At 44.4% G+C, this 18829-nt stretch overlaps 1 protein-coding gene across 14 annotated transcripts in view; it reads right to left on the bottom strand.

Moving 5' to 3' along the window:
* Positions 1–2881: 2881 nt before the first annotated feature.
* The window catches only part of CASK (calcium/calmodulin dependent serine protein kinase), a 415968-nt gene continuing 400020 nt past the window's right edge, over positions 2882–18829 (bottom strand). For all 14 annotated transcript variants that reach the window (XM_019649798.1, XM_019649806.1, XM_019649845.1 and 11 more), the window contains 2 exons: positions 11996–12079; positions 2882–8504 (listed from right to left, as the gene is read on the bottom strand). In XM_019649798.1, the coding sequence (XP_019505343.1) occupies positions 8328–8504; positions 11996–12079 (261 nt within the window). In that variant the 3' untranslated portion in view covers positions 2882–8327. The remainder of the gene's footprint in view (positions 8505–11995; positions 12080–18829) is intronic.

The raw sequence follows: 18829 nt of genomic DNA, 5'->3' as shown, positions 1-18829 counted from the left end.
TGTTCTCTTTGCATTTTAAAGGCATACAATGATATTATTAGCAAATATGGACAATTTTGTCTTTTTCAATGTTTATACTTCTTTGTTCTGTTTCTGAGCAATGTTTTGAAAGCAAATTATATGATCATGGAGGGAGGAGGGTATGTTAAATAAGTCATGGAGCAGTGCATTTAGTATTTAAAAAAATTATAGTTGACATTCAATATTATTTTATATTAGTTTCAGGAACACAGAGTATTTATAGCAGTTGGCTCTGAGTGGCAGAATTTGGTTGAATAGCTACTTTTTGTTTATTCATATTTTCTGTCTTTTTTTTAAAAGATTTTATTGGGGAATTGGGGGAGGAGAACAGCATTGGGGAATCGGGGGAGGGGAACAGAAAAGTTGCTGTCCTTTTTTTGTTCAGTCTAGTTGTGGAGGATGTCGCTTCACTGGCCCATGTTGGCACCATCATTGCACTCTTCCTGGATGAGGCAGGTCGGTCGCCGGCCTCTGGACGGCTACTCACAGCCACTCTTGGCAGCTCACACTGGCTGCCGGCTGCTCACGCTGGCTGCTGGCCACTCACGGTAGCTTATGGCAGCCCACTGCAGCAGGGGCTGCAGCCTATGCCGTCGCCAGCGACTCATATCAGCCCAGCTCCAGGTTGAGCTGCTGCTCACCATCTTAGCTGTAGAGGGCAGTGTCACTGGCCCTCATGTGGGATCCGAACCAGGGCTCTGCTGCTCAGAGCTGGTGTCCTAAGCCAGCTCTTAACCAACGTGCTACTTGGCTGGCCCTATTCGTGTTTTCTAATCACTCGATGAAGATCATGTATTATTTAGGTAATTTAAAAGATAATGGCATTTTAATGCCTTTATTGTGTCATTTTTTGGTGGATTATGTTGGCTGTGGGTTAGAATGGCTATCCTTTATCTGTTAGGATATTTTCTATCTTATTTTTAAGAGTTTTTGTTTGTTTTAAAATTAGAATTGGATGTTGATGTTTGTCAATTTTTCTTTTGGCTACTGTGAAGATGGTCATATGGTTTTACTTTTTTGTAATGGAAGTCTATTTTATATACAGTAAAACCTTGGATTGTGAGTAACTTGGTTTACAAGTGTTCCGCAAGACGAGCAAACATTTCGAATACATTTTAACGTGGTAAACGAGCAATGTCTTGCAATATGAGTAGTTTGTTTCTGGAATGAATTATACTTGCGAACCAAAGTATTACTGTACAGTAAAATGCACAGATCTTAGGTGTTCAATTTGATGTGTTTAGACAGTTGTATATACACATGTAACCACCCCCCCAAAGAACAAATGGAATATTTCTACCATCCCAGAAAGTTCTAGAGGAAGTTCTGTGGTAAGGTGTTGATTTGTGTGACTGAGTCTCCACCACCAACCTCGTGCACAGTCTTGATTCCCCCATCTCCACCCTCAATTTAGCATCTCAAGGGCCTGGAGCCACATGGGAGGTCCCAACAGGGTGTCCACTCTCAAGTTATTCATGAAACCCTGCTGGTGGCAGAAGGGAGGCAGATCCTCTGCAGGGCAAGTGGCCATGGGGAGTGGGAGATAAAGCTGTCTTCTGGGATGCGAATAGGGCAATGGCAAAACTGTTTCTGGGTACCACAACCTGAAAGGTTAAGATGGAGGAGGAGTGTAGAGAGCAGGTGAGGTGGGTGCAGGATCCCAAACACTGCCATAACCATGGGATTTTGGCTGTAGGCCCCATCTCTTGTGCTCATTGTTTGATGCCACCTTCTGGAACATTCTCTCCTGGAGTTGCTAGCTTGCACTACTACATTGTCCTTTAGGGAGCTTGCTACCTCAGGACACTTAAAGTTATTACCCTCGGTAACCTTGAACTCAAGGTCACTGTCTATTACCCCGCACCAATTTCATTGCATTCCTGCAGATTCCCAGTCTCTGTGGCAGTAGTTCATGGAATGGTACCTAGTGTTATTTATTCAGCTTATCATATTACAGTAAACTGGGAAAAATACAGAAATACATGTTTCTATTTATTTCTACCTGCTTAATATTGGCATGCTAGGTGTGTTTTCAATGCCATGAAGTGTAGAAAACGAGCTTCACGGTAGCGTGATGCCTTTGATGCTCTCTACATGGAGGGTCAGAAGTCTGCAGAAAGATGACTTGGGATTCTCTAAATCAGAAGGCCGGGGGTTCAATTTCTTATGTCCGAATGTGATCTAGACTCTCCTATATATTTTCGGTGGGGTGAAGTTTACTTGGGTAAAGCAATTAATTGCTCCTAGTTCGTTTTCTTAATATGGGTCTTCTTAGTGTGAGCCGTAAGCACATTTGGGCCAGACTATCATTGGGGGTGTGCGTGTTTGGGCACATGCAAGAGTGGGTGTCTGAAGCCACCACTGTTCTTTGCTTCGGCAGAGCCTAGCGCAAGGGCAGGGGAGGGAGGGTGTAAAGTAGGTCATTGAGGCACGTGAGGGGCCGCATCCCAGACTTCAGCCAGAGACCAAAGCAAACCGCCCAACACCAAGGGCAGCAGGCTTCCTCCCAAGGCTTTCTATGCAAGTGTCAAACAGAGGACATGTTTTCCATGCTGGGCGCCTATACCACTCAAATCAATTTAGACTTCTATTTCTAGGAGCTGTCACTACTAGGATTTTTTTTAAACCGGAAGCTTCTTTAAATCTGCATCCAAATGCAAGCAACTAAAATTGAACAGCTCTCGGGGCACTGTCTGCACCAGCCATGCTGAAGATGGAGACTACCTGGGTGGACCCTGGGAGCCTGGGAGCTGCCGTCTGCCCCTGGTCTTTGTGGGAGCAAGAGGAACTCCCTCTCCCTCTAAACCTCGTGTGGTTTGTCCCCAAGTTGTTTGGCTTGCAATCTGAGGAGAGAACCGCCTTTTCGTGTTTTATACATTTTATTCATACATTTCTCCAACTTTGAAATGACAAAAGCCCAATTCTATGTTTTCCCATTACACAGCATCCTACAAGTATGTATATTCTACAAGGAATACTATGGAGTTTCTCTTCCTCCCCTGTCACACAAGAGATAACTGATTAGGGTTCCATCGACTTGTACTGGACTGGCAGTGCACCAGCGTTCTGGTAGTTCTGACGACAGGGCAAAGGGATCAGGGCGGGAGGGCGTGTGCTAAGGCATGTAAATAGATACGCACAGAGAGAAAGAAAAGCGGGACATTTACAGAGAATCCGAACCTTTCCGATCCCTTCACCTCCTGGGTGTTGACGGACACCTCCTGCACAAACGCACTTGCACGCTAAGGCTTTGCTGTACCCTGCAAATACTTACAATTGGATACGGTGAAATATACAACAACCATTAACATCGCTCTCTTTTTATCACTGAGACAATACTTCAAAACCTTTTATAAAAAGGCAATTATACATACAGAAAAAAGAACACGTTGCCAAAACTTTATGCAAAACAACCCCAGAACTGAGTTTGAATGGCGATGCGCCTGCATTGCAATTAAACGTGATGCTCTGGTCTGAACACGTGAGGCTGTGTGGCCTTCGCATCAGGAACCCTGCCTGCTGCCCCTGCAGCTTTCTCATCCGCCTGCATGGGTGCCACTCCAGGACACAGCTGAGACTGGAAATCAATTCCCCGAATTCTTTGTCTCTTCAAAATGAAAACAATAAGTGGGGCCACTCACCGTGGAGGAACGCCAATTTCTACTCCCAAGCAGAACTCCTTTTAAGAGATTGCACATCCTCTGGGTCCCAAGACAGTCACCGCCAGACCTCTATTGGTGAGAACCCTGACACGTTCCCTGGACCACGCGTCAGAGAGAATGGAGCTAACCCATAAGTGGCAGCGAAGTTCCGAGTTTCTGGGCATACAGATATGGAGTTGTGCTTGGGGCCAGAAATGAGGTCTCCTGTGTGGTGACAAACATCTCTTTCCATTTTCTTTTGCTTGGTCCATTTGCACAGGTTCAAGAGAGTTGATGGAGGATCAGGTGAGAGGTGGTGGGAGCTCTGGCTTTTCAACTCTCCCCCGAAGAGCTAAGACTTGGCAGTGCCTGTCCTAGAGATGTCACGGCCCTCCTTCTTCTCCTCTCTCTGTGGGCCGGGTCTGCCCACCTTCTGCAGCCCAAGAGTGGCAGAGAAAAGACCAGATAAAAGGGATGTGGACTGATGAACATACACTCCTCCCTATCTTCCACTTCCTGGACGCATGTCACAGCTAAACTTCACTAAGCTGGAAGACCTGAGACTTCCAACTGCTCCAGGTTTAAGGCAAACTGATATGGGAGTGTGGGCAAAACCAATCAAGCGTTAAGCCTTACAAACATAGTCCTGTAACCGAAGACACCAAATGGAGAGGAAATCCTTACTTCGAAAGGTGTAAGAAGAGGAAAAGTTCTACCAAGTGAAATGATTCATGATTAAAGCTTGTAGCCCTTGTGTAAACAGCAGGGAGAAGCAAAATATCCTTCTAAGAGGAGAATTAATTAAGAGGCGCAGAGCAAGAGAAAAGCGCACAGGGACCTTGAACCTATGACGTGCCGTAATCAGCCTCAGTATCATAAGCCCTTGTAAAGAGGATGGAATTAGGAGGCTGTGTTCAGTTCTGGAACAACCACCCCCCTTCCCCTGCTGTGCAACACACACACACACACACACACACACACACGCATGCACGCGTGCGCGTGCCAGTTTGATGGTAGGAAACAAGTAGGAGGGATGAGAACCTTAAGGGGCTTGTTTTGGAAAGCCAATTGCAAGGTGCCTTCTCCTCTTTCCAAGGAGATAGCATGGGAGGCATTCTAATTAAGAATTTATTAGTCAAGAAAATTTCTGGCTAGCTTTAGCAGCATGTTTTCTCTGCACCAAGTTTAGAGACTGACCTGAAATGAAGAAAAGGACATCACATTAGTGGGAGACAAGAGAGTTTGCTTTGGGCCACCTGTCCTTAAGGGGCAGTGTCCACTCTGGGCATCTCTCCTGTCAGTTTCCCCGAGTGTGGCTCAAATGGCTACACTTTTTCAAGGAATGAACTCGAAGCCTTAATGAACAGATAAGTACAAGAGATTTAAAAACAAACAAAAACCCTCCTCTGCAGTAATGAGATAAAGGGATTTAAAAAGACAATCGGAGCACTGAGTGGAGGCCCGACTGATTGGCCCCAGCAGTGGGAGATGGAATTGGACCTGGGGAAGAGGACCACTTACTGCCTCCTTTGTGCAGTGAGAGCTTGACAGCATTGTTAGCTACTCCGCCACCAATAGGATGGGCTTGGAAGAGGCCTCCTGAATGCAAAAAGCAAGAAGTAGGTCATCCATTCTTTTCCTCTCTGAGCAAATATTTTAAACCATCTCACCTGACAGGAGATACATTTAATTGCATTTTAAGGGCTACCACGTTATTTTGACACTGGGAAACTTCCAGGTGAACTGAGTGACATTTTCCTTTTCAGTGTTAAAATGGAACATAATGCATGTGCAAAATAATTACTGCTTTATGACTAGAAAATCAGGACATTTCGTCTTTTAAAGAATTCAACATATTAAAGACACCCCCTTTTTGCTGTGGGGAGTGGGATTGGGGTGGGGTTGAGAACCCTCAGGATATGCCTCATTTGACCAGTGATAAGATTTAATAGCCTAATCATTTGCTCTGGTATTTAAAAGGAAAAAAGATGATTTTGCTGATAGAATAGAAGCAATAAAGAAGCTTTTCAGCATTTTCCTGATTGCTTAGTGGACAACTGTAATGTAGAGGCAGCAGCAATGTACTGAAATTACTTCAAATTCAGATATTTAAGTATTTTCTGCTAGGCCATAAACACACTGCCTTAGAGAAGATGTGCATTAGTGGAATGGAACAGATGACCTCTTAGAGAAGTCAGAGAGAAGGAATTCTGGGTGCAGGAGTTCTGCCATCTGCACAATGGCAGGAACAATGCCTGCCTGCGTGCTTCCCCAGGGACGCATAAAGCGATGGAGAAGCAAGGACTGGTGCTGCAATGCTTCTCGATTCGACCGGTGCTGCAATGCTTCTCAATTCTAGGGCCACAGATTTAATTTGGCATTGCTCTTCTCTTTCTTTTCTTGATCCACGTTTATCAACATGGCAGATGGCTTAAGCCAGGCACCCTCAGCATCTCTGGAGATTTGGTCTAAAAGGGCAAGTGGGGGTGTGGGGGTTTCTACTAGAGGGAGGGAATTTCTGTCCCCCAAGTATTAGCTGTGTTCTTCTTTGTGCTTCATTGGAAAAGAGGTAGAGCAAGCCCTTTCACACTGAGAAGAGCCCTGATTGTGGTCAGTTACCATCATGGGGATGACTACCTGGCCTTGGCATTAGTTAAATTTGAATCCATCCTAACACAGCCCTAAACAACTCTTGGGGGTTTCTCTCTCCATCCAGGGTGTCTCGGGTTTGGTGGTTTGGCCACCCTGCTGTGGAGCCCCAACAGAAGCAGTTCACTCAACATCTTGTTAGTAAGTTGCAGACTCATCTGGTCACTGACAAAGGACAACATCAGAGGAAAAAAATCAGCACTGTTTAATAAGAGTAGATGTTGAGGGGATGACACCATTTAAAGAGTACACAAATGTCTTCTCTGTATGGTCCTTCAAGAGGAGCTGTTCAGCTCAGAACACACCCTGCACATCCTGCCAAGGCACAAAGCGACGAGGCCATCTAACTGACAAGAAGCAAACACGTTGGTATTTTTTCAAGGATCACAGGTTAATAGAACCACTGCACACACCCTGATACTCTAATGGAAATCCTTCCACTGACCTCTGGCAAAGAGTCAGAAAACCCCCAGCCTGAATCTCCTATATTGGAAGGATGTGACCTCATGGACGGGTGATGAGATGGTTCATGTCTCTAAAGCAACAAGGAAAGATGATTCTCCTGTGCCAAGGGATATAGCAAGAGAAGGAGAAACCACAGATGGCCTTTAGTGTACTGGTGGCCCTTGGGGGCATTGCATGTGCTCTGGGAGCCAGGCATGGTCTGAGCTGTGCTCTGGCAGAGTATTTTGTTGTCCTGCCAACTGATAGTCACTCCTGGGCCTTCGATGGTTCAATGAGCATCTAGTGGATTATAAAATCTAAAAGATTATCGGCTTGTGAATCTGAACAAATCTAAAATGAAATGAAGGACCCAAAGGCATTTAATTATTGAACACATAAAAGGAAGTGTATTTAAAAAAAATTGGTCAAACTGTCCTGTTATCATTTTAAAGGAATTTACAGGGCTGTTATAGATTATTCTTTTGGAATAATTCAGTTTATAGCAAATGCCTAAACTGGTTTCTTCATTGCACAGTATATTCTTTTAAAATGGGTGCTTTAAAACAATTACATATGTATTAAAAATCCTCATTTCTTTGCTTAATTAAAACGTTAGTACTCTCAGACAACACAGATCTGAAATGGTGAAACCAGCAATTCCCCCTCCCACCTTACAACAAATTAAATTGAGACAAAATTACAAACACATTTCACTACATGATTATTATTAATAAAAATCATTTTTTTATAAAGTTGCCCAAAATGCAAGGGATGTGCATAGGTTTACAACTTAGTCATAATAGCATTTGATTCTTATTCCCCTGGGTGTGCCCCGTGAACGGAATGTACTTGGCTGTAGATTACAGATCGTTTTGTCCAACACAGACACACCGACGGCATAAACGCTCGCGACTGTCCACATGCATTAAGAGTCAAGACCCAACTTCAAATCTCTAAAAGGTTTACAGGGTGCTTCAAAGAGACAGTATCACATTATCTGGATGTTACATAAAGGACTTAAAAAAAAATACTATTCTAAAAAAAAAGAGAGAGAGAAAAAAGGCCTTTAAAAATTTATGACTGTTTTGTAATCACTAGACTGATTATTTAAAATAAATAAAGGAAAGAAAGATATTCCAATCCATAAAATCAGACTCTAAAAAGAATGTAGTGTTCCACCCCCAGTCAAGGTAACAGAATCATTGTTTATTATTATTAAAATAGATTATAGAAAGCAGCATCTATTTTGTGCAGTTTTTAGGGGCCTTGGAAATAAAAAGCTATGATTTCCAAAAATATAACATTCCAAAGGATTGAATAATACATACATTTAAAGATACATTTTATTAAAGTTTAGGAGAACTGATTAAAAAAGATACTGTCTCTTTAAATTAGTGTGTAATTGTATTTCTCCTCCTACCTATTCGGACATGACAATAATTATAAATGTAGGTCACACTACAACTAGGTAGTCTCTAGGGACCACGACCTGCTGACACAAGGCCGATAACAAAGAGGCGTTTCCATGTATGAGGTGGCTCCCAGTTATGTGTCAGATATCTGGGGCGAGGCCTAATAGACCCAGGAGACTGGGACCCACTGCGGGGCTGTGCACACGAGCTCGACAGCTTCCTCCAGATGTCTGATTGTCTCATCAATTTCATTGTTGATAATTGTGAGATCGAAGTAGTGTGCATATGTTCTCTGTAAGATATCAGACTCCTTCTGCAGACGCTGAAGAGATTCATCCTAAATGGTGATGGGAGGGAGGTAGGGGTGGGCATTGGAGAAGGGAAAAGCAAAGAGAAGAAAGAAGTCAGCTGGATTCTTCCTCTTTTCACATTTCTGTTCGTCCCAGTGTCAGAAACAGTCAAGGCCAGACCGTGATGTGCCGCATGTGGGCATGAGGCCAAGTCCACTTCGTGACAGAGGAGACGACAGTGCCCGGGATGGCAGGGTTACAGAACTACTGCTTGCAACCCGGACTGCTCACCATGCAACAGGGGACTCCACACCAAACCGGACAGACCAGAGAAAACACACACTCTTCAGTAAACACATTGCCTCACTGGGTCTAGCTGTGCTCATCCCGGGGTCAGTTGGGGACTGACTAGCATAGCCCCAGCTGTTCTGTCCTCATTCCTCTAAGCCAGGCCTGCCTCATCTGGAACCACTCTCCCATTTGGCGTTTGGCGGGAGGGCTTTGGTGGTGAGGTCAGAGCCCTACCTCTGCCTTCCCTTGGTCCTCCGCACTCACTTGAACTGGGCCCCAGAGTCCAGCTGCATTTGCACCAAGAAGCCCCGGCCTCCGGACAACGAATTAAGTTACATTTTTCTCTTTTCTATTTAGAGGTTCAACATGTTCCAGGAATTCAATTACATATAACGGCCCTCACTCAATAGCAGTGGATGCCAGAGGCAAAAAGCTTTTTGGATGTTACAAATAATGGATGAAATAAGGCCATTTCCCAGATACAGCAGCAACTGGCATCTGAAGAATCCCCTCAAATTGGTCTGTGTTGGAAATGGCCAAATGTCACTGTTCATAAAAGCCCACACCTCTCAGGGAAAACACTCCAAAAAAAAGCAGCCACTGAGCTCTAGGGAGCTTTGCTGTAGTAAAGGACTTTCCTTAGCTCCCATAGCTGGCTACAGATTTTGAGAACTTTCACCAGTGTGAGCGCACAGTAGGAGGAAATTCCAGGTCCCTAGTTTGTCATGTGAGTCTAACTTTAGCCTCAGGCTAGCAGTTAAGTCTGTCTGCATTTTTACAGGTCAGATCTTGTTATGCTGAACTTTCAATGGACAAGTTCAAATTTGAAACCAGGGAACTTTGTAAGTCAAATTAACTGCCCCCCTATCCCCCAACACTAGGTAGGTGAGCTATTGGGCTGAGTCTTAAATATATATAGGTACAATTAAATACCTGTTTATTTGATTAATATCTCTCTCCTTAAACAGACCGTAAGCTTGTCTTGTGTGCCCGGTCTTTGCTGTGCCCAGCACTTGGCATTATGCCTTGCACACAGTAAGTGCTTAATAAAATGTTACTGAAAAAGAAGCACTTGGCTGACTAATACCGGCCATTACAGGATTTGACGAGTGTTAAATCTATAATCAAGAGACAGGGCAATTCTACTAGGAAATTCTACTAGGGGGCCCATGATGACAAGAGATGGATCTCCAGAAAAACTAAAAGATGGGGTGCTTTCAGGGACTCGGGAGCCATGGCGCCCAGCGCTGGCTTAGGACCCTCCTCGTCTCTGAGGCCCATCTGTTATTTGTAAGAGGCTCTTTCTGGTGTGCCTGTGGGTAAAGCTCTCTGGAAGGGGGAATCCAAAATGACACTCAATTGATTCCAACATGGCACTGAAGTGGGGATGGACAGACACCAGGGAAGTTGGGAACTCAATGAAAGTGTCCTACCTGTTTTGACATCTCCTAGCGGAATTTCAAAGCAGGACATTGCATGCTTTGAATGTTAGGTGATAGCTACTACAGTGTCGATAAGGCCTCAGTTACTCCTCACTGTCTAAGGTCATATCAATACATTTTCTTCTTGCACTTAAAAAGCATAGTATTTTCACTGTGGCTTTACAATAAACACAATGCCAAAGCCGCACTTTAGGAAACATGCATTCACCCAAAGACAGGAGTGCGCCCTACCAGTATGAGAAGGCACAGTTCCTACCATGTTACTCTCTGGGCTAGGGGATTCTACTGAAATATTTAGTCCTGGGCTTCAAAAACCACTGGGAGAGTTTATGATTTGCTCAGAAAGCTGGGCTGATGAAAACATTCAAGAATATTTATGGCTGAAAGCATCCAATTTTTAATGTAATTCTCTTTACAGAAAAATAAAGCTCCCTCTTAAGGATTTTATAAGATGAAGCTATATTTGTCACAGTTTCTTCCTCGACAACAGCTTGTCTGTGGGCTTGACTTACACGTGAGCAGGATTTAACTCAGTGAAAACAAAATGCCTTCATTCTAACAGCAAAAGCAAGGATTTGTGGTAACAAAATGTCTACATTCTAAATCTATGAAAGTAAATAAGGGTGTATTTCATCACCTCCTAGCTGGTACTTACAGGCAATTTTCTGCACCATTTTGGCAGCTATGGAAAATTAGTAAAAAGGGCAGGAAAACAGGCAAAAAAAGAAAACAAACAAAAAAAAACAAAGCAAAGATGATAATTCAAGAAAAATACATGGCAACCAAAGGATAAGAGCTAACCATAATGTGGAGTTTCAAACATGTTTGCATATTAAATAAGATAAAAAAATAGAATTTACAGAGGAATACCCCTTTTGCACATGAAACGACAAAAATAATGGCTGAAAATATAAGTAATGTAGATATCTAAATATTTAATCTTCCTTAAAGGTACACAAAGTGAAAATTTCCAAACCTTCATTTTATTGTCATAAGCTCGGACATTTAGGGCCATGTTTACCACAGAAGTAATGGTCTTCAGGATAACTTGCGTAGGAGTGTCTTCCTAGAGCAGGTAGGCACCAAGCACCAATACACACCATAACTACCTTCTTATCTGCCCAGCAAGAGAAGGCCTTCTAAGTCAGCCTGGTAGAAGATGTGTGCAGCCAACTCTCGCAGTCACCATCTCTGTGGCAGGTACTGACTTAAGTTGGCCTAATAGGGGACAGAGCTTATTCCTAGGCTTGGTAGTTTCCAGGGGCCCAGACAGAAATTCTGCATGGGTTTCCACTCCACAGGCTGCATAGGGGCACCCGGGAAGCCCTGCCAAGGTCCTGGATTCCTTAATAGCTCGCTTCAGGGAGAGCAATCCTTGACCCAGAGCTGGGCTTGGGGCTGCCACTTTCTTAGCAGTCCCTATCAGGAGAGGAGTGGGCTGGCGGCCCTGGAGGGTGGGAGCTGCCAGGAAAGCCTCTGCCCTGGCGGGCTGAGGGTCTTTAAACTCTGACTTTAAAAGTAGACTTACTGATTAGGCTGTCACAGGCTGACTGTGCTGGGGACTAAGGTTTGAATCTGTCTAATGCCTCTGATCTCAGAAGAACCACACCTCTCTCTATAGCTTAACTTCTAATACTGAAAGAGGACCTCAAACTCTGGAGATCTTAATGGCCAGCATCAAGCACAAGGCGGAACTTCACTTAGTTGTCTCAGTGAGGTGGGGCTTTGGTCTTGAATGTACAACGCAAATGGATCCTGACTATGGGTAGGTGTGCTTATTTGGGGAGAAACTGATCAATTCTTACCTCATTCAAACCTGGAGTAATAGTTGGTGCGGCAATAAAAACAACAAAAGGAGCAAACTCGGCAGTTCTCAGGACCTTCAGTGCCTGTGCAGAAAAAAAAAATTTGAGACTTAGAGGAAATAAGTAATGTAACTTTTAAATGAGTCTACAAAAAAAATGACACAACTGAAAAAGCCCTTGATTCAAATTTTTGGCAAGGTAGTCTTAAATTTACCAACTTTATAAATGACTTACATTACTCCTTTTCTTCCAAAGGATAAACAATAGCCATCGGCAAATAAAAGGTGACAAACTGGACATTTTTCTTATGCATCTCATGAATCAATCTGACTTATTTTTCTTCAGAAAAGTTAACACTGATTATGTTGGTTAATGTTCATTTAAACCTGGTTATTAACTGTAGCCTGAATTTCATTTTGTAGGAAATGCATTTTGGGATAGATTGGGACCAGCAGGCTGGCTTATCACCAATCTAGAGCCCATTTCGCATTTCAAATTTCAAATTGTTAACAAGGACTGGGAAATCCTGGCCACTGTTACTGTGAAGCTGTGTTCACAGCTTATGAGTTGCCCTGATGAAAGAGCCCTGTGGGCTCACAGGGAAGGGAGACCCAGTCCAAGGCTGGAGTCTGGCGCCACTAAAGGAGCTGTGTGGCTGTGGGCAACTCATAGGCCCAACAGAAGACACTGCACTCAAGGGAGCGTGACCTCTGAAGGCCCTTTCAGTTTCCTTCTCAGGCATCAAAACCCTCTAACTGCAAGCTACAAGTTTGCATGCACATAGTGCAAAGCTGACATCTGATGGAGTAACAGTTGATTCCGGTAAGGGATTCCTACTTCAGCTCCTGCCCACGAGGACATGACGCTCCTAGAGGTTACAAACTCCTCTCTATGGAACAAATCTCAACATACACAGGCACACCATTCACAAGTGACTGACATAATTTATATGTGTCGGGGTAAAAATCTTGCTGTCCTTTATACAAAAATTTAACGTGTCTGTCTATTCTGTTATCCACATGTTTTGCTTTCTAAATGGCCTTTCAACTGTTTGCTCTGCCGTATTCCTATTCCTCCCTTTTTGGCCTGGCTTTCTGCAGTAGCAATTAGACCAGTCGCTCTGCCTCCAGTCTTGCTGCGTTCCAATCCATACAAAATCGTGCCACTAGAATAATCTTTCAGAAACGCAAATCCCAACGTATCCACTCCTCTGCTTCAAACCCTTCAACAGCTCCCTCTTGGCCCTGTGATAAAAAGCGCAGTCCTTAGCATAATGGCAGATCCTTCTCTCAGGAGCTGACTCAGGCTTACCTAGTCAGCCTCTCTCTGTTCTCCATGCACTGGCCTTGCTGAACTACTTTCAGTTTCAGGAAGGGCCAAACTCTCTGTGGCTTCCTGGCCCTTTTCCTTACAACTCCCTCTGCCTGGACCCTCCATGCCCTCGTCCCTCCAACCACTCTCCCTTTAGCTTGGCTGAGTGTTTACTCAACAGAGTATTGATGTTCTTTTCTCTGGAAAGTCCTGTGTGAACTCTGAGCTGAGGTCAGGCGCCCCCTCCACATGCTCCTGACACACTAGCACATATGAACCTATAGTACTCATCACACTGGGAACGCAAGTGCCGGCTACTGGAGCGTAAGCCTCTTGAAGGCGGGGACTGCACCTTGCTCAGTTGTCTCCCTCATGCCACAAATGGCACCTGGCATAAACTGTCTTTCTGAGAAAATGATAATGTAAGGCAGTACCTATCATTTGCACAAAATCTATTTTGCCTTTTGAAGCAGGTTTGACTAGAGGGCACTATGCTTTCATGGCTGAAGGGACTCTCTTGACCTCTATGAATATACAGGCATATGAGAGGCAAATTGGATAAGAAAGGTTTTGACTTCTTGTGTGTGTGTGTGTGCAAGTTCACTTTCATTAAGATTACATTTCTGAATTTTAGTTGCACAGTATCTCCTTATGGGTTAAGGGAACCTGGCACCTTGTTTTACCTGTCCATCAAAGCACTTTAAGTGTGCAAGTCATGGGCTCAGATTCCTCTTGTGAGAAAGCTCTTCAATCTTGCATAGTTTACGTTTGAAAAGGTCATTGGCAATCTCTTCGCCAATCATTTTGTGACTGAAGACTTTAGCAAGGAACAAACATGAAAAAGTCCATGTATAGCTCAACCGAGCTTAACAAGGGATCTTCCCTTAGAAACATCTTTTGTCAATATTATCTTCAGCCTTTTCCTCTGTCCTTCCTGTGCTTGTAAATCAGGCGATTATAGGTCAGTTGAGACATATGGTTCCTCATCACCTCACACCCACCCACAGCCAGCTTCTGGGCAACTGAGATGGGAAAAGAATTCCTAATGCACAGTTCCTACCCTTGCTTCCATCCCTGAAACTACTCCGAGTGCCAGATGGAACGCCACAGAGCCTAGATGCTGAATGGAACCCACGGATAAGGTTGAGAATGACACCTTAGGCATGAAATGGTTTTTTTCTCTGCTCAGTGTTCGTAGCCTGATAGCCACCCAATTGTCTGAATATTTTAAGTTCTAGCCTGCTACCATATTGCAACACCAGAAAACACACTACTCAGAAAACAGTAGCTCCCTGCAGATTACCCTTGTCTGTACTGCATGCACATCCTTTGTCTCTACCCATAAAGACATGAAGGTCATTCCTCACTTACTGCATGAAACTGTCAATGAAGACTACTCATCACACTGCCAAATGGCTCTTGTGCCTAAGAATCAGGTTATAGTCCTTTAGCAATTAATTCCAAGAAAAGAACTGGCATACTTCTATTAGATGAGAATTACACGATCCATGACATTCCCCCTTTTGTCCTGGTTGCCAGGAAGTTTAGAGCTACATTTCATGTTTACCACAGTAACTACTGTAGTGTCTGTGGCTAGCACATTTGCTTCCTCTTCCTTTTCATGGCTTTCATTTTCTATTTCTGTCCCATATTATTATATTTTCAAAAATTATAAGATGCCTCAAATCCTGACTGAGATTTTCTTGTCTAGTTACCCTTATGTCTTCAGTGGAATTACCACATTTTTCCTCAGCTGTTCTTGAAATTCTCTGTCCTCATCCTCTGCTTTACCTATGGGTTTCAAACGGGTGCCATTTTTTGTGCAGTCTCAGCTTGCCTGCGGTTCATAGTTACTTCAGGGACAGGAAATGGAACTGCTTCACAATGATTTCCCTCCCTTAGGCCGTTAATGTGTGAGTTTAAGATGATCTCTAAACGCTTTTCCTTTCTGACTTAAGAGGAGACACAAATTTGTTAATATCCACAGGTAAATATCTCTTTTCTGAGCAGGGAGAATCTAGAAAGATCACTGAAAATACACTGGATTCAAACAGCCAAAGTAACATTAATTTAACACTTAAAGTTAATTCTTTAGTTCTCTTTTGGGGAGATAAATTGATTTTATGTTTCATCTGTGGTCCATAATTAATCTCAGGTTACCATCCTCAAGGAATAAAAACCCACTTGACCAAGCATCTAAGATGCAGATAACTTGAAGACTTATTTGGTTTGCAAACTTAAAAAGTACATAATGGCAAGCACCTGAGTCATGTTGTACAAAAATCTAAGGGTTTAAGGAAAAGCACAGTGACCCCAGAAACAATCTTAAGAGAGTCAACTGATTTCACAGCCTGGTCCAGAACCTGGCTGTTGTTTGGAGTACAGATTCCTAACAAGGCTGCAGCTACATCTTGATGACAACCTTTCCCTTTGTGGGCAAAAGCAAGACCACAGATATTCTGCTACTCTTAACTTTTTAATGCAACAAATGGATAAATCGGAATAAAATTAAAATTTCAAACCATCACAGCAAGTTTTGATTACACACTAGAGCTATTAGTTTCAGCTGTAGGGACATAGATTATTTTCTGAGCCATGACCTTGTTTCCGTGAGAAATAAGTTCCCTAGTTTTTCTCAGGTTTGACTACCTTCTAGAGTTTTCTAACTATAAACAACCAAATAAACAGACCCAGATTTAAATTGTGCTACTACATACAAGTGGACCAGCTTAAGGAGTCTCAGGGTTCACTCTTCTAGGATGACACAGTGGAACGAGGCAGGGATTTATTGTAAAAAAAATGAAAACCCAAACTAACACTGTTTAAGTTCAAACCTCATTTTCAATTGGCTGTAAAACCTTGGTCAAGTCGTAATTACGTTAAGCCTTGGTTTCTTCATCTACAAAAGTAGATACTGATATCTCTATCTTAGGGTTATAAGGGTTAGGTAATGAGTTGTAATGCTTGGTGAAATATAGAGCACTATAGGAACACAATCTATTATTATTTTTAAAAGCCAGGTTACAAATTTTCTTTTAGCTTAATGTCTTATCATGGTCCTCTAGGTTTAAAGTTGGACCACAATGTCTTATCATACAGTATTATTAGACATGTGTTCAATTTGGCCTGAACTGTCTAAAACAAGATGGCACAAAATATTGACCTGAACTAAACGAGCTGAATGCTAGTGTCAGGTGGTCTTTCTATGCTCCATACATAGTGGAAGTAGTGTCAGCAGTGGTAGAAATGAAAGGGTTTTAAAAAATGCCACATGGCATTTCTCCCATTATGGACAGTTTGTGATGTACATACAGGAAGGAATTTCATCCTCACCAGCTTGCCTTCTTATGTGTATTGTTAGCTCCTGGCTCAATGCTTGGAATATAGTAAGTGCTGAATACAAGCTGGTTGAATCAAACTGTCCATGAGATACAGTAGAGGGGGTAACCTAAGGCTGGGGCAGGGGAAAAGGGTGCAGAGAAAAATGTCCTAAGGAGAGAGCCTCCCTGGAGCAACGAGGCTCTGCGTGACAGCAAGTCGGTCATGGCCACGGGCATCCCGAAGGCAGGAGACGGGCCTCGCCGAGCCTGGGGAGAGAGTGGGCTAAAGGCAGAGAAGCCCCCGGGTGAAGCCCAGTAGGTGCAGACCCCGTGGGCATCTACAGCTGTACTGATGGACACAACGGTCAGTGTGAGAGCATGGCCGGGGCATGAGTCTAGACAGGGCATGTGTGGCCCCGAGCGGGAGAGCCTGGGGCCAGGGTGGTCAACCAGGCCAAGGAGAGGAGCGGGACCTGAGTGATCCCTGTCCCTAGGGCCACAGGCCCAGAGAGGCCCAGGCAGAGAACAGGGTGCCTATGGCCTGCCGTCAGGGGTGGGTGGCCCTGAGAGATCACGGTTCTGAGAGGTGGGGACACAGGAAGCAGGAGAGAAGAATGCAGTGAGCTCATCCAGCAGTCACGGGGAGCAGGGAGAGTGCCCAGCCCAGGGCGAGGGGTGTTGTGGTGCCCAGTGCCACACGTAAAAGTGACTGCTGTGGACGTCTTGATAAGGCTGAGAGAGGTGTCTCCCGCTCAGCAGTGCAGAGCAATGCATGACTGCAAGGGCAAGGGCACAGGGAGAGCTGGACGCTCGGAGTGGAGCGGCGGCGACAGCAACAGCAGCAGCAGTGGAGGTGGCAGCAGCGGCAGCAGCAGCAGGTAAGGCAGAAAGCCCTTGCAAGTGGACTTAGGTAATGCAGAGGGGGTCTGAGGAGCCCTGCAGCCAGCATACTGCTAGAGACATTACTACCAGCAGAAAACGACGTTCAGGTGAAGACCAGTGTGGAACCCAAGGAGAGGATGCCGAAGACCAGGACCAGGATTGAGACTTTGCCTCTAGCCACCCCTGGCTAGAAGGTTTTTCCAATCCCTAGTAAGGAGGGATTAGTAGTTAAACAAAAATCAATCTGCGTTACACATCATATATTTAGTTCTATACAGGTCCAAGTTAATGGTTAAGTCAACTGGATAGTGTTCATCCTACTGGTGCTTCCCTCCCTAGCCCCTTAACCAGATTCCAAGTTCAAGTAACCCATCAGGTGCTGTGAAACGAAAATGGGTGAACCCGCTGGCCCCAATGTTAGGATCTTGGAGCCGAGGAACTGAACCGTTAGGTCCCAGGTCACATAGACTCTGGCTACGCAGGTTCCATCCTCCCTTTGGGGATGGCTAGGGGACCAAGTCTCACACAGTGGCCCTGAGCAAGGATCTTCCCTGCCTGGGGCAGCCAGGTTACCCCCTGATGAAATGGAGTCCACTTGAGAGGAGCTGGTCTACCATTTCAGCAGGTGGCATGCTGATTCTAAGTGATAAGGGACTTTCGGTACAGATGGGTCTTAGAAATGGCAGGCCTGCGAGTCATGGGACACGCAGAAGTCTCTCCTGTAACCTGCCCTGATGTTTACAACTCCCAAATCCTTCCTACTGAGCTTTAAGTCCCACTTCCGCTTCGATTGCCCTCAGAGATGAAAAAATAGCTTGTCTGCATTTCTGATGTAAAAGGCCTTCGGCTTTCTCTTTTGCAAGTTTAGGAATTCCTATTGCTTCTAGCATAGGACTTATCTACAAATCATCTAATCATCTTTGCATCTGGCTGTGAGTCGTCTCCAAGTTCCCCATATTCCTCTTAGCTTTTGCTCAGGGTCAGGCATTGTCCTCAGTAAAGAGATGGCAGAGGCTGACAACCACCACGGGGCTCCATCCTGGCTCCATCGGACATCCCCCCACCCCCACCCGCCAGGCTCACTCACGCTTGCTTTCATAAAGCTAGTGCTATGTTTCAGACCCATGCCCCAGGATCAGAGTTTTTTTGCTGGGGATTAACATAAGATGCTGGCAGAGGCTCAGATGGTCCAGCATCAGCTGTACTCAGAGAGGAAAGGTGGTTGTTGCGATAACAAAGTGCCAGAGTCTCATCCTAAGGTTAGAGTACTGTAGGATTTCTGGCAGGCACAGACCCAATCAGGTACTTATTGAGCTTCTGA

Source organism: Hipposideros armiger, unplaced genomic scaffold (genome assembly GCF_001890085.2).
Source record: "Hipposideros armiger isolate ML-2016 unplaced genomic scaffold, ASM189008v1 scaffold_7, whole genome shotgun sequence".
In the NCBI taxonomy this organism is placed as follows: domain Eukaryota; kingdom Metazoa; phylum Chordata; class Mammalia; order Chiroptera; family Hipposideridae; genus Hipposideros; species Hipposideros armiger.
Note: the sequence above shows the minus strand (reverse complement) of the source record. Positions and strands in the feature narration are given on the sequence as shown.